Genomic DNA, 13,234 nt, shown 5'->3' on the forward strand with positions numbered 1-13,234 from the left:
AGCTGCTGCCAGCCTGATCCCTTCAATGGGATTAATAAAGAAATAAAGCATCAGCTTTTGCTTGTGCCAAGCACTGCCTCTGCCTCCTTTCTTCTCATGATGCAGAGTGGGGTGGAAGATACATAGAGGAGCCTGGGGCTTCTCTCCTTCCCAGAGCTGGAGCTCGGTGCCCAGCTGGGATCCAGGGGGAACTGCCAAACTAGGACAGGATGCTCAGGAAGAGAGAGAGCAGGGCTGGCTGTAGCTCAAGGGCTGCTCAAGGGGTCTTCAAGCACACCCTGCCACCAACCCAGGCAGTGCTGAAGGTTGGGAGAATGGTCCTCCCACTGACCCAGGTGCGAGGTGCCACCAGGGAAGGGAGTGTGGAGCTGCAGCTCAGCACCAGAAAGGACTGCCCAGCTTGCAGTGGAATGTGGGTGTTGGTGGGAGCACAGGATCCTAAAGGATTCCTGCCTGCAGTTTAGAGCCATGACTTGTGTAGCAGCGGAGAACACAGCTGAAAGGAGAAGTACCACGGGCAGCCCCAGCTCCTGGGGAAGGTGGAAGGGGATGGCTGGAGGACAGCACGCTGCTTCACACCTGCAGATCTGCCAGGGAACAGCAGGAAACTGAAGGCCACTGCAAAGGAAAATTTGAAGCTGAAAACAAATTTCAAGGCCAGGTGACAGGCTTATACTCAAATGGGTTCTTGAGACAATGGCTGGTGGGAAAAAAAGTCTTGTGTGACATAGGAGTAGCAAGACACATGCTCAATGAATTACAGTCCAGCTCCCAGCAGCTCCAAATAAAGCTGGTGATAAGGCACTGTGGAGAGAAGCAGGATCAGACTGTCCTAACATGAGGTGTGGGGTTTAGTTTTCCTTACCAGTGATGTGAAGGTGACACAACACCTTTGCTGGGTGAATCACAGCCCCCAAAAGGTAATCACTCTATTAAGCAGAGTGTGACATTACACAGGGACACGCTGATGGGAGGGGTATGGAACATCAATGGAGGGCAAATACAAACAGTCTGGCCCATATGATTGAGTTAAAATAAATACAAATCTGCTCAAGTAAAGCCTAGGGCTAACAAATTTTAGTGGTCAGTAATAGTTAGGGTTTTTTTAGTGGTCTGCTCTGCAGGGAGCATCTAACTGACCTTAAATGCAAGTGAACAGAGATGTGGGGATGGACCATGCAGGCAGAGAGAACTGAGGCTATAGGGAACTTCAAACAGGAATGACCAACTGCAGCACTATGGGTCATCTGGTCTGAGCTCTCTGCCAGCTCTGCCACCACTGGGATGGATTTACCCCCAGAAAATCCTGGAGAGGAGGTGTCTCAAAGAGGGATGTGCATTGTCCACTTGATATTACAAATTTTTCTCTTGGTCCATAAAAGCTACTCAGAGTAAAACTGTAGAGGTGATGAGTGGCTGTGGACAAACCAGAGCATTCCTCTGGCCCAGTCTACCACCTTGCAGCCAAGGAAAAATAAACAGACTATCCCAAAGTGCCTGTTCAGCCTCCCAGCTGCACCTCCCAGGAACAGGCTGAGTGCCTGCTCATTTAGGGCACCCCAAAGACATCCCAGCCCTGCACAAGGCCTCCCTTGGGCAGCTCCTGGCCTGGCAGCTGCAGTACAGAAACCAGCAAACCCTCTGATGGGCTCTTTGGTACCTCTTGCTGTGATCTATGAATGTAACAGAGGGGTGAGCACATCCTGGGTCTCCATGGACTTACTGACCATCATTCCCAGCCTAGAAATCAGGCCTGGAATTGCCTTCCAGCAGCCAGCCTGCAGGTGATCCACCAGGCACAAGTAAGGAGAGCAGAGCCGTGGGGTACACAGAATACATGAACATGTTTTAGCAGAACGAGTACAACAAATAAATAATTCTGTACACTCTAACTTGAACATTACAGACTAATTACAATGGGTCCCACCTCATCTGACAGGACAGTCCTTAGAGTAAAGCCAGGACTCGAAAGGCAAGGCACAGAACAGGACACTGGATGTGACACAGACCGAGTGGATGAGACTGGAGTCGCTTCCAAACCGTTCCAACCCAGCACCGGAAACTGGGCAACCAAAAATAACAGCAAGTGCCGGAAGATCTCGGATCCCAAGGGCTTCCTGGGAGGTCCTTCCGCAGGGAAAGGCAACAGGAAAGCTCAGGGCATCGGGGCGTCCCTGCAGGAGCTGCTGCTCTGTAACACACTCACTGCTCCAGCAACCGATTCCACATTCAGCAAACAAACAGTGCAATGACCTCTGCAACAGCAGCCAGAGCTCGCCCATCACACATCTGCAGCACCACCAGGCAGGGGGGGACAGTGGGAGAGGGACAATTGTCACAGGCAGAGCTCCCGCTGCCCCCGGCACACTGAGGGTGGAAGGCACTGAGCTCTGTGATGCTGCTTGCCACAGCACATCCCTGGTGTTCACATTTATTTCTCTGGGAAGTTTCCTGCACAGGAAGGCACAGCTGACATGCAGGCACCTGCCTTGGAGTGCTGTGCTCTTAATCCAGGGTGAAAGAGGAGACTGTGTAGTCAAAAAAAGCACCAAAACCCTCCCAAGAGTGGTGAAGGCAACTTGGGACTGGGGACACGCACTGAGTGGTACAGGCACTTCGTGACACTTTCCAGGAGAAAGCTGAGTGGGTGAGAGGCCTGGACAACCCAACCTCCCTGCAAATTCTAGGGCTCACACTGGTGCCAAAGAAGCCAATGTCTGTGCTGCTTTGCATCATTTAGACAACAAAATTAAGTCAAACAGTTGAGATTTATTTTATCCCACCTCAAACCCCCCCAAATCTTCAGTATCATTACTTAAACCAATATGGCCCCACACAGCCTAATTAGAAGCCTGTAACAGCCACACAGTAGTTGCCCTATGTGGTACAAGACTGAGCTGAGCCTGCACTCACGTCCTCAAAGGCACCATATGGAAGCTTCTACCCTACCCCTGGACTTGCCACAGCTCCTGCAGAGCCAAACCCAGAGCTGCTGCCCAGCAGCCAAGTGACCCATCATTCCTATTCCAGTTTGTGCATCACATAAAAGCTGACTCTCTTAGTACTGCAGCCAAACACCCAGCTAGAAAACAGGACTGAGAAAAGGAGCAGGGCCTCAGAAATAGTGTAAATTACCAGAAGAGAAAATATCTCACCTAAAAGAGGAAAATACCCAGATTCCAAGCATGAGGGTTTATCACATCCAGAACAAACACGTGAAGCAGGCCCTACACTGCAGCTGCTTTCCACATCACTACCAAAGCCAGCAGGTCTGAGCCCAAGCTCCTCACAAGGCTCTCAAGCTCTCCTCCACGTACAGCTGTGTGCTTCCAAGAACAACACAGGGCAGGAGCATCTGGATGCTATCACAACTGCAGTGTTAAACAGCACAGACTTCTTCAGGATTGAAGGAAGGGTGATTTCTACCCCCACTACACCCCATTGAAGTGTTAGGATTTTTAGAAGCCTGAGTGAGAAGTAAATAAAAAATGGACTGATAACTGCTGTTTTAGGAAAATACACTACACAATCAAAAACCTAGATGCGAATCTTTACACCCCCTAATGCAATTTCTGGAAGACTTTTTCACATTCTTTTCCAGTAACCCTCAAAAAAAAAAAAAGGAACCAAAAGGCCACATTCTTTGAAGCTGTAATTCTCTCCCTCAAGAGAGCAGCCAAACTCCCAGGACAAAAGGATGGGATTGTTTTACACAGTACTGCTAAGTTCCAAAAGACAAACCACCCTCATTCCCTTTACTCCTCAAAGAGCAGTGAGGAGAGGGCTGTGCTTGGACGAGGACACACCACAATTTGCCACTAGGTGTCATTCCAACTCCACCTCCCCTACGTGAGCCAGAGCAGGCAAAACAGAAACACTCAGATTTGTGGTGGTCTGGAACAGGCAGGTGTTACTTCTGTCCTCCCTGCACGTTCAGGAGGGAAGTTTCCCAAAAACATCCTGCGAGCCAAATTAAGAACCAACATTAGGAGTCAAAGAAGGACATTAAAAAAAAAATAAATGAAAGAGTAGAAAAAAACATTTCAGAGAGATTTTAGTTTCTAAAATCCCCAAAAAAGGCACTCCTGAAAAGTGTAAACTCCTGAGACTTAAGACCAACTGAACACTGAGCTGCTCCTGTGGAATGAAGACAGATGATCAAGGTAATTCACAGTGAAGAGCTTCTTAGAGGACAGATTGAAGGCACCTGGACTATGGCTCAGAATTACAGCACTTTGCCTGTCACCCTCCACACCAGACCCAAGTGAAAACGTGTCCCATTTGCAAAAATAAAAGCACCTGAGGAATTGTTCTTAAGCTGGACCTTCCAACGTGGCATTTGGATCATCACAGTTTTCCAGACTGAGTGAAAGATCACTGAGGACTCCAGGGTCACTTGGACAGAGCTCTGCTCATCTCCCCTCTGGCCACATGTTATTGTCTGGCTGCAAAGTTCCTATGAATACTGGATTTAGAAACAGAAGAGGGAGTGAGCCAAGAGTGTTAAAATTGAATAATGGAAGGAAAGCCTGTAAAGATTTTCCCAAGTTTACACTGATTTTTCCATGCAAACAAGAAAACCTTGCATTTGTGAGAAGAATTAAGAATTCTTTTTCTAGAAAAGCCAAAGCTCTTTATGGGATGGCCTTGGTCCTCTTCCCACAGTTCCCAAACAGTGGAGTGCCCAAGGACTGCACACACCTCGATACCATGGAGAGGCACATGCAGCTCTCCAGTATGCTCAGTTATGGATGGATCCCCTCTTCTGCCAATTCACCCCTAGTCACAGAGCATCACCACCAAATCCAGGCACTGTCAGGAACTTGCACAGCAACCTCCTGCTTCTCAAAACATATTCCAGCCCAAAGTAACCAATCCAAACTTCCCCTGGTGAAAAAACAGTTATGGAAAAGATCAATGAAGCAAAAATTGCTACAGATGAGAAGATTCTTGTTCTGCTTTGTGAAGGTGAAGAAACAAGCCTGGTTAGCCCAGAACTTTATGCATTCCTCATCCCATAAGGGAAGGATAAAGGAACAGCATGGGCAGATATCTGCATGATGCCTGTGCATTTAGACAGTCTAGTGGTTAAGGGGAAGGGTCTCAGTTCTAGAGGTCTTGGCTCAGTTCATCAGTTTGACCCCCTCACACAGGCAAAATCCCTGTTTTATGGATAAAAATGCAGGATAATCTGGGGAGGCCCATGGGAGCAGCCAGGAGGTAAAAGCAATCACAGTGCCTGGAGTGATGCTCCAAACACACCAAAGCCTCTTCAAGTAATGGCTCAGAACCAGAAGTGCTCCCAGGGAGCCTCCTGCCACCACCTGACCTGCAGGGCCCCATGGTCCAGCTGATACTGGCCAAAGAGGGGCTCCTGCTTTTGGAGAGCTGTTTGCAGTACCATGAGGGACACTGAACTGTGTATGATGCAAAACGTGGCAAGCTGCCTGCTTTGTCAGAAATCACATCTAGTTTACAGTTCATGGTTACAATCTAGGGAAAAACAATGTGAGGAGGTAAAAGATGCTGAAAATATTTTTGTTTGCAGTCCACAGGGTTGAAAAAAACAAATATGAGAAATTCTACAATATCTGTTAATGCTCATGGAAGAAAGACTGCATGTGACATGGTAGGATGGGTTGCTCAGAGCAAGGGCAGCCTGCAAAGAATGTGAGGTTTCCAAAATAAGATGCAAAACCACACAAAGGATTTCACATTCACTCCTGCTACACACAGTGGCTGTCCTCAAGTTTCTGCTCTATTCCCCACCACATGCTTGGGCACACCAGGCTGGTTACACTCATTTACAGCCCATCCCACCTTTGGGGTGGGAAGCACACCCCCAGAAATCCCCCTTTATTTTATTTTTTTTTACCTTAGCACAGAAAACTCCAACCTTCCCCCATTAAAGCTGCTCTGCTGTTTGCTGACTAGGAGTGACTGTGAGAGCTCCCTGGAGATGTGACTGACCACTTCAGCCCTGCTGACACTGAAACACAGTGGCACAGCCATCAATCCTAGGAAAAGGCCAGGCTCACCAGACCCTTGATTTTGGACTGCCTGCACCTCCAGCCCAGAGCCAAGCAAGCCCTTCCCAAGTGCACAGCACAAAGCAAATCGTTTGGCTTTGTAAGAAAAAGTTTCAAACCCCGGCATTTTCCTTCACTGCTGATCTTGTCTCTGCTACCATGAGAAGCCAAATCCATCCTGTGCCAGTGCCATCAGCCCCATTTTGCTGTTCTAATTAGTTGGGAAGAGAATCTCAGCAGGCTTGCAGAAAGCTCAGCTCTGCAGCCCCCATCTCCCCTGAGAGTCCTTTGTCAGAGGCCACCTCATCACCTACACAGCACAAGGACTCCTCAAAGGCAGCTTTTTCCTGGTGAACTTAAGTCACCCCTCACAGCTCTAGGGCATTTGTACAATGTCTCCAGGGTATTGTCACTGCTGACACTCCCAGACTGGGCTTCCACTACTCAAGCCCTACCCTGATGCTGTGGAGCCATTTGTGGCCACCCCAACAGCTCCCACCACCACTGTCCCAAAGGGGGGATGGCAGTGCTGGGGCTGCACAGGCACACAAAGCAGGGGAGCCCTGTCAAATCTGCAGGCAGGGAGCAGCCTGGAAGCACCAAAGTTCTGGTGCAGTGACACCGTCAGTAACACTGTGCTTACAGTGGTTATAGCCCATCCCACCTCTGGGGTGGGAAGCACATCCCTAAAACCTTCCCCCTCTTTTTTCCCCTTAGCACAAAAAAAAAAAATCAACCTTCTCAATCTTCTTCTGAAGGGTGCAAAGTGTGTAACACGTCAGAGACACAACAGAGCCACAAGAGCAAACCCTGCATGACAGGCACTGGTCTTGCTGCAAACAGGGAAAAGACAATTCCAGGGTAAACCCTTGATGTCATCAAGTGAGCCCTTGACATCATCAGGAGGATGGCAGCCCTTGGGGGAAACCTCACAGCTTCCCAGCCCTGGTGGAAAACTGCTGTCTGGCATCTCTTTGGCGAGGAGCTGGTGGGCAGCACAGCAGTGAGTCAGAGCTATCCCACTTCTAACTGCACATGACTCATTCCAGCTTCGCTGCAAAGGCCCCACGGAGTCTGACTAAACCAGCCCAAAATCTGAGTATCCATAACTTTTAAATACATCTACACCCCCACACGTGTATGTGCACACACGGACGTGCACGCACAGACACACCAAGTGATTGCTTCTTTTTTCCGTACACAAGTGAGAGAAACTAAACGCTCTGGAATTAATAAATAACTATGAACAACCAAGCTCCTGGGCTACAGAAAGAGCTCTTCTCCCCACGTGGCTCCTTAATTCCTTGAGGCTCTGAGCCCACAAGGACTCCCCCGTTCCTGGTGCGAGACCCTCGCAGGCTGGCACGGCCACCACGAGGTTCCCTCTCCTCCGCACGGGGTGAGGGGGACACCTCCTGCAGGGACGGAGGGAGGAACCTGGCTGTTCCTCACTGAGTGTGTGCACACCTGCAGGGCAGAGCAGACCTGTGGCAGGGGTCCTCCTTTTGAATTTTCCTTTCCAGAGACTCAAGCTCAGCCCGTGTACTGCTGCTGGTAGCGCAGGTTGAGCTCGCGCAGCTCCCGCTCCCGCACGCGCCGCGATTTGTTGGATTTGGTGGAGCGGCTGGAGCGGGTGGACTGAGCTGACTTGGTGCTCTGGCAGCGGGAGGAAGCCCTCTTGAGAAGGTTCTGTGAGATGGAACGGTGCAGGTTCTTCATGGAGGAGGAGGCTGCCATACTGACCACCCACGGGTGCTTCAGGGCCTGAAGGGCCGTCATCCTGTCGCTGGGGTCCACCGTCAGCAGGCGGTCGATGAAATCCTTGGCCAGGTTGGACACACTGGGCCAGGGCTGAAACACAAAAGAGGCGGTTGGAATGAGACATCCTGGCACAGCTCTGCTGATTAATTAATTCCTCCCATGTCTGCAAGGTGCTTTGGGGCATTCTGCTGCTTCCCCTCTCTCTTTTATCCTCAAATCTTCCAAGCTGTAACTGGCAGTATCTGCCCAAGGAGAATGAGACACAAGTACCCCATGTGAGGGGAAGAGGCTGAATTAGTGGGATATATCTGCAAGTACACAGGTGCAGAGTAGATCCCTCCAGCGGCTGGGCTCAGGCACTCAGAAGCTGACCCTCCATCCTGCAGGCACTGACACACCCATGTGCACACACCCAAGGGTCTCAGTCTATCACTGGCCAGGGGCTCTGTACAAATCACAAACAGGACAGGACTGCTGGGAACGTGCCTTGTGCTGTTTTATTTTCCAGCATCAGCCTCATTACATGGTTATGACAATGGGAAGATGCCAGCAGCTCACATCCCAAGCAGCAGACAAAGAACTTAATGCTACAATTTATTTTAAAAGTTTTTTGACCAATCACACAAAGCCAAAGCATATTGACAGTAGTTCTATCTAACTGCTATAAGGACACGTACCTTTGGTGAAACAATGCCTGCTTATTTCAAATACAATACCTGCTTGTAAGCCTTAAAACACAATGCACAGAGCTCCATTATTAAGCTTAAAACTTCCTAATATCTTGCTAGATAAACTTTTCTGCAGCCTAGGGAGTTATTCTAGACAAGCATTAATACACAGACCATTGTTCCATTTGCCCTTACTTTTCTACTTTTAAAATAATTTTTCTGCTGACCTATCTCATGGCTACTGCTTAGCTCCAATCACAGTTCTGCTGTCTTTGAGGTCTGCCTTTTGCAGCTTTCCCCAAACCCTCTGATTTTATGGATTCCCACATCAGTCAACCCCCAGACCCAACCATCTCTCCAGCAGTGGCTGGGCCTTCCCTGGTCCATCTGGTCCCCAGATCTTCCTGGAGTTTTGTCCTTGTCCTTAGAGACACACACACATGGACACCCCCAGCTTCCAGGCCCTTTACCCATGTCCAGCTCCACGTTCACCAGCAGTCACACTCAGTCACACACCCCCACACACCTGTGCTTGCTCCAGTTGCTGCACCATGACACACACAGGCCCCCAGACCTACATCCTGCTCCAGCTGCTGGTCCTTCCTACCTCATCTTCTCACATCAGCTTCCAAAATCCTACAACTATTACCAGAAGCACAGCAACTGTATCTCCATGAAGACCCTCCCCTGTCCAAGTGCTTTCTATCCCACAAAGCCATTACTGCAGGAACAGGAGCCCTACCACTCACAGGGGATGGATTCTGACACCAGATCCTCTTCTGACTCTTCATCTCAAGGCACACACCTAGGGAGGAAGCACCAACCTCTGCACTGATCCTGGAACCAAAACTAGGCAGAATTTCCTGCTGTGGAATTTGGTTTCACTCCCAACATGGAAATTTAGATGTTGCTACTGGTTAACTCTGGTACAGCAGCTCAGCCCAGCTGGAAACAACCCTATAAAATGTTCTAAATATATAGAAATGTTAGATATAAGAAATTTTCAATAATTTTACTGCACAAAGAGGAAGGAATTTGTATTACAATATGCTAGTTTTAAAGAAACAAGCCCAAAATAATTAATTAGTCCTATAATAAATATCTTCCCAGCACACCCAAGAATGGCCAAAACAACTTATGAGTCAAACACCTACAGCCACAAATGTTGAATTGTTTCATTTCTGACAAAATACTGTATTTGCACTAAGATGGGAAGTGAGAACATTTCCTTCAGCATGAGGTGAAGGCTGGGCTGTGGATGTGGACAAAGCTGGGGAAAAAAATGTGACAAAATCCACTGTAAGGTTAGAGAGGAGGAGGCAGCAGGGCCAGCAGAAAACCCCAGGTGGGAAATGGAGCCAGGCAAGAGCAGATTTCTGCAGTCACTGGGTATTCTGGGGGTCTCACCTGTCCTGAAACCACCAATACTGAATTTTTCAAGTCTGTGGAGATCACATCCCAAGCCGCATTAAGAAAAAGCCCGAGCAGATTTCTGCAACGAAGATTTCCATATAATAGTGGTGACACACATGTAACTGAGTGGACCCACCCCTGTCTAGTTAAAAAAGCAAAATTCTGCTATTCTGTCTCTCTCATTCTTCTCTTCATTGGGTGAGGAAGAAAAGCACCCAGCTATTTTAAAATTCAGGGTTCACTGAGTGTACAACCAGAAATAATGCCCTTTTCTTGCACAGAAGGTCTAAAAAAGGTATGTCCTGATTTTTTGGAGGTTTGTAATTCATTGCTACAGAAAGCAATTTTCTTTTCAAAAGACTCAAGGCACCAGCAAGAGAACAGATCCCTGGGAGGAATTTTTAATGAAAAGGAGGATGGTGTAAGAGTTAGAGCACTGCTCCCAGCCCTGTCAGTGCATGGCCAGGAAAGGTGAACTTGAGCTTTAGCTGAGGAACTGGCTGTGAGGGGGATCAGGGTCCCACAGTCTTATTTTACAAGGACTAAAACAGTCTGGCTTACTCAGCTGAAATGGGATACATGGTCACTGCCAATAACTGGGCAAGAGAAGAGACTGAAAATGATATTAACTACCTGATATAAAGAAAATATTGCTACATTAATAAAAACCTATAAATGTTCCTGAACATATTTGGAATAGAAACACTCGAGGAGGAAGCAGAGTCTTCTCCAGCACATCAGATACCAGCCTCTGTTTTTTTTAACTAAGTCAAAAGAAATGCAAGAGATGCTAGAATGAAAAGTATTTGAGAACTGGCACAAAAGTACTTGGAAACACATCTTCAGGACATGCAGAAGAGCATTATTTTCTCTTCCAAGTGTAAGTAATTGCAGAAACCTGGAATTTGAGGCAACCCAGGAGCTATTTTGCTGTCTCCAAATGCATTCAAACTTCAGCCAAATGAGATTCTGGTGAGTGAAATGAGCCTCTAAACAGCAGGAATAATATTACTTCAATATTTTCAAGTCTTATTAAAAGATGGCAAGTGTGACAATTTGGAATTTGAAGAAATCTGTGAAGTCTGAGGGCTTAGGAACTGTGATACATAACCAGCCTAAACCTTGAGAGGCCTGTCCAGTTTAATGAATCCTAAAGAAGAATAAACTCCAAACAGAAGCACATTGGATTTCTCATTATTCCAATTACTCTAGTTTCACCACAAATGGTGAATATGGAGTACCTGCAACTAGATTTTTCTTCTGGTCAGCAAACACAAATCAGTTTATTGATCTGTTTACACAGCTGGAGGTTTGATTTGCCGCACCACACACATCTTTCCTATTTCACTGAAGCTTTTTCTTTAGTAATGAATAGGGCTACATTCTACCCATGCCATTTGCAACCTCAGTCCCTGGAGAAATGCATCCACTCTCCAGAAGACTTGCATCAGTTGACAAAACAGCAGTTTTAACTTAGCAAAATCCCATTAACCCTCCAAATTAATACTGCAAGGCAGCAGCAGAGGGTTGTGTGGGGGCTGAGGGAGGCTGACACTGGTGTGTTTGGGGAGGACATGAGTGCAGGACATGAAGTGTGCTCCCATGACAGGACTGAAGCAATCCAGATGAGATGCTGCCCATCTGCTTGCCTGAGGAGAGACAGAGACTGGCTTGGAAGGAAAACGCTCACATCCAGTGGCCATGAAATGTTGGATCAGCTAAACTCTATCAGAGAGCCTTGCCTTTGAATCTCAGTGCTGCAATGACAAATCCTGCTTTTTTGTGGCACAAAAATGCCACAACAATGGCACAAAAATGAAGTCACCAATACTTGCATTTCTGTTTCTCTAGAGAGCAATTTCAAATGTGATGCAGTTTGAGTACAACTTCTGCTCCCTCTGTTAGACTGTGTTGCTTCAGAAAGATAAAGCTCTGGTGTCTTTCTGCAGAGAAGCACAGAATGGTTTGGGTTGACAGGGACCTTAAAGCTCATCTAGTCCAATTCCCCTGCCATGGACAGGGACACCTTTCACTAGCCCAGGCTGCTGTGAGCCCCATCCAACCTGGGCTGAACACTTCCAGGGATGGGGCAGCCACAGCTTCTCTGGGCACCCTCTGCCAAGGCCTCAGCACCCTCACATACCTTAAAAAAAGGTGGAATAGCCATATTTGGAGCTGAAGCTCCAGCTGAATGACAACAGAGACCTCCTATATGTGACCAGTTTTTCTAACAACAGCAATCATGCCCTCTGTCTGGGATACCTGGTGCAGTGTCTGCTTCAAAAATCTGATTTTTCATGAGACAATCCCTGGATACACATTCATTTAACACTGGAGACTATTGGCCTCATGCTGGAGGGAGGACTAAACATCCTCTGGAAAGTAATGCCTGTAACTTTAGAACTTAGCACAGTGACTAAAAACATGATTCAGCACAATTTACAAGGAAAAGAAAAGTGGGGGGAGCAGAAGAGCTGCACAAAGCTGCAGAGGGATCTTCTGGTTACTTGAGTGCAAATAAAAGGAGGATCAATCATCTGACTTCAAGCTCTGCTTTTAGTCCCAACAGTACCCACTGAAGGAAGGATACGTTCTAATTTCCTGATTCCCACCTAAGTTACATGTTGTTTTCAGGAGAAGAAAGACAATGTTTATGAGGAAGGCGAGGGAAAGGCCTGGATCTCTCTTGCCAGTCAGTCTTTACAAAAACATGAAGCACAAACCATGTTATCACAGCTGCAAAAGATTGCTCTTAGGCCAAAAATATCGTATCCCAGTCCCAGTGATTCCTAGGATGAGTCTGAGCACTGCAGAAGCCTCAAAGCACCAAAGAGACTGAGGAGCCCCACAGCAGCACACGGGTTCCTGCAAGGATCTCCTACAGAAAACCTTCAGGTATCTACTTTGCAGTTTCACAAGATAAAATAGACGTATTGGGAGTGAGCTTGCCCCAACAAATAGACTGGGTTTAATGCATCTACTTGGTCAGAGGGAACAGCCTTCACATCATGTCCTTGTCACCATTAGGAGCAATGCTCCACATCACAGGAGATGAACACATTTCTGTTGTCATTCCCATTTGATGCTGCACTCCCCACCATGCCAGCAACATAGCTTGGTTTATGCAAACACAGTGAGCCAAACTGGGGAGCTTCTGTAAATTTTTCAGCTGGGGTTTTCAGCCCAGCCATTCCTTGGCATGAGTCACCAGATGGCTGCAGAAGGAGCTACATCAACCCAAGAGAGCGACTGGAACAGAGTCCAGAATTAGCAGCACTTCAACTGAGCATGAAACCCACCCCACAGCCTGTCTTACAGCCTCAGTGACAATGGGAGACACTCCCATGGTGGAGACACTGCCCT

The 13,234-nt window shown here is 47.7% G+C and overlaps 1 protein-coding gene across 1 annotated transcript in view; it reads right to left on the minus strand.

The window, feature by feature from the left end:
• Positions 1 to 6,106: 6,106 nt before the first annotated feature.
• PSKH1 (protein serine kinase H1) overlaps positions 6,107 to 13,234 on the minus strand; it is a 24,431-nt gene continuing 17,303 nt past the window's right edge. Inside the window, 1 exon segment of the mRNA XM_005422761.2 lies at positions 6,107 to 7,880. Within this exon segment, the coding sequence (XP_005422818.1) occupies positions 7,563 to 7,880 (318 nt within the window). The 3' untranslated portion in view covers positions 6,107 to 7,562.

This window comes from Geospiza fortis, unplaced genomic scaffold (genome assembly GCF_000277835.1).
Source record: "Geospiza fortis unplaced genomic scaffold, GeoFor_1.0 scaffold97, whole genome shotgun sequence".
NCBI lineage: Eukaryota > Metazoa > Chordata > Aves > Passeriformes > Thraupidae > Geospiza > Geospiza fortis.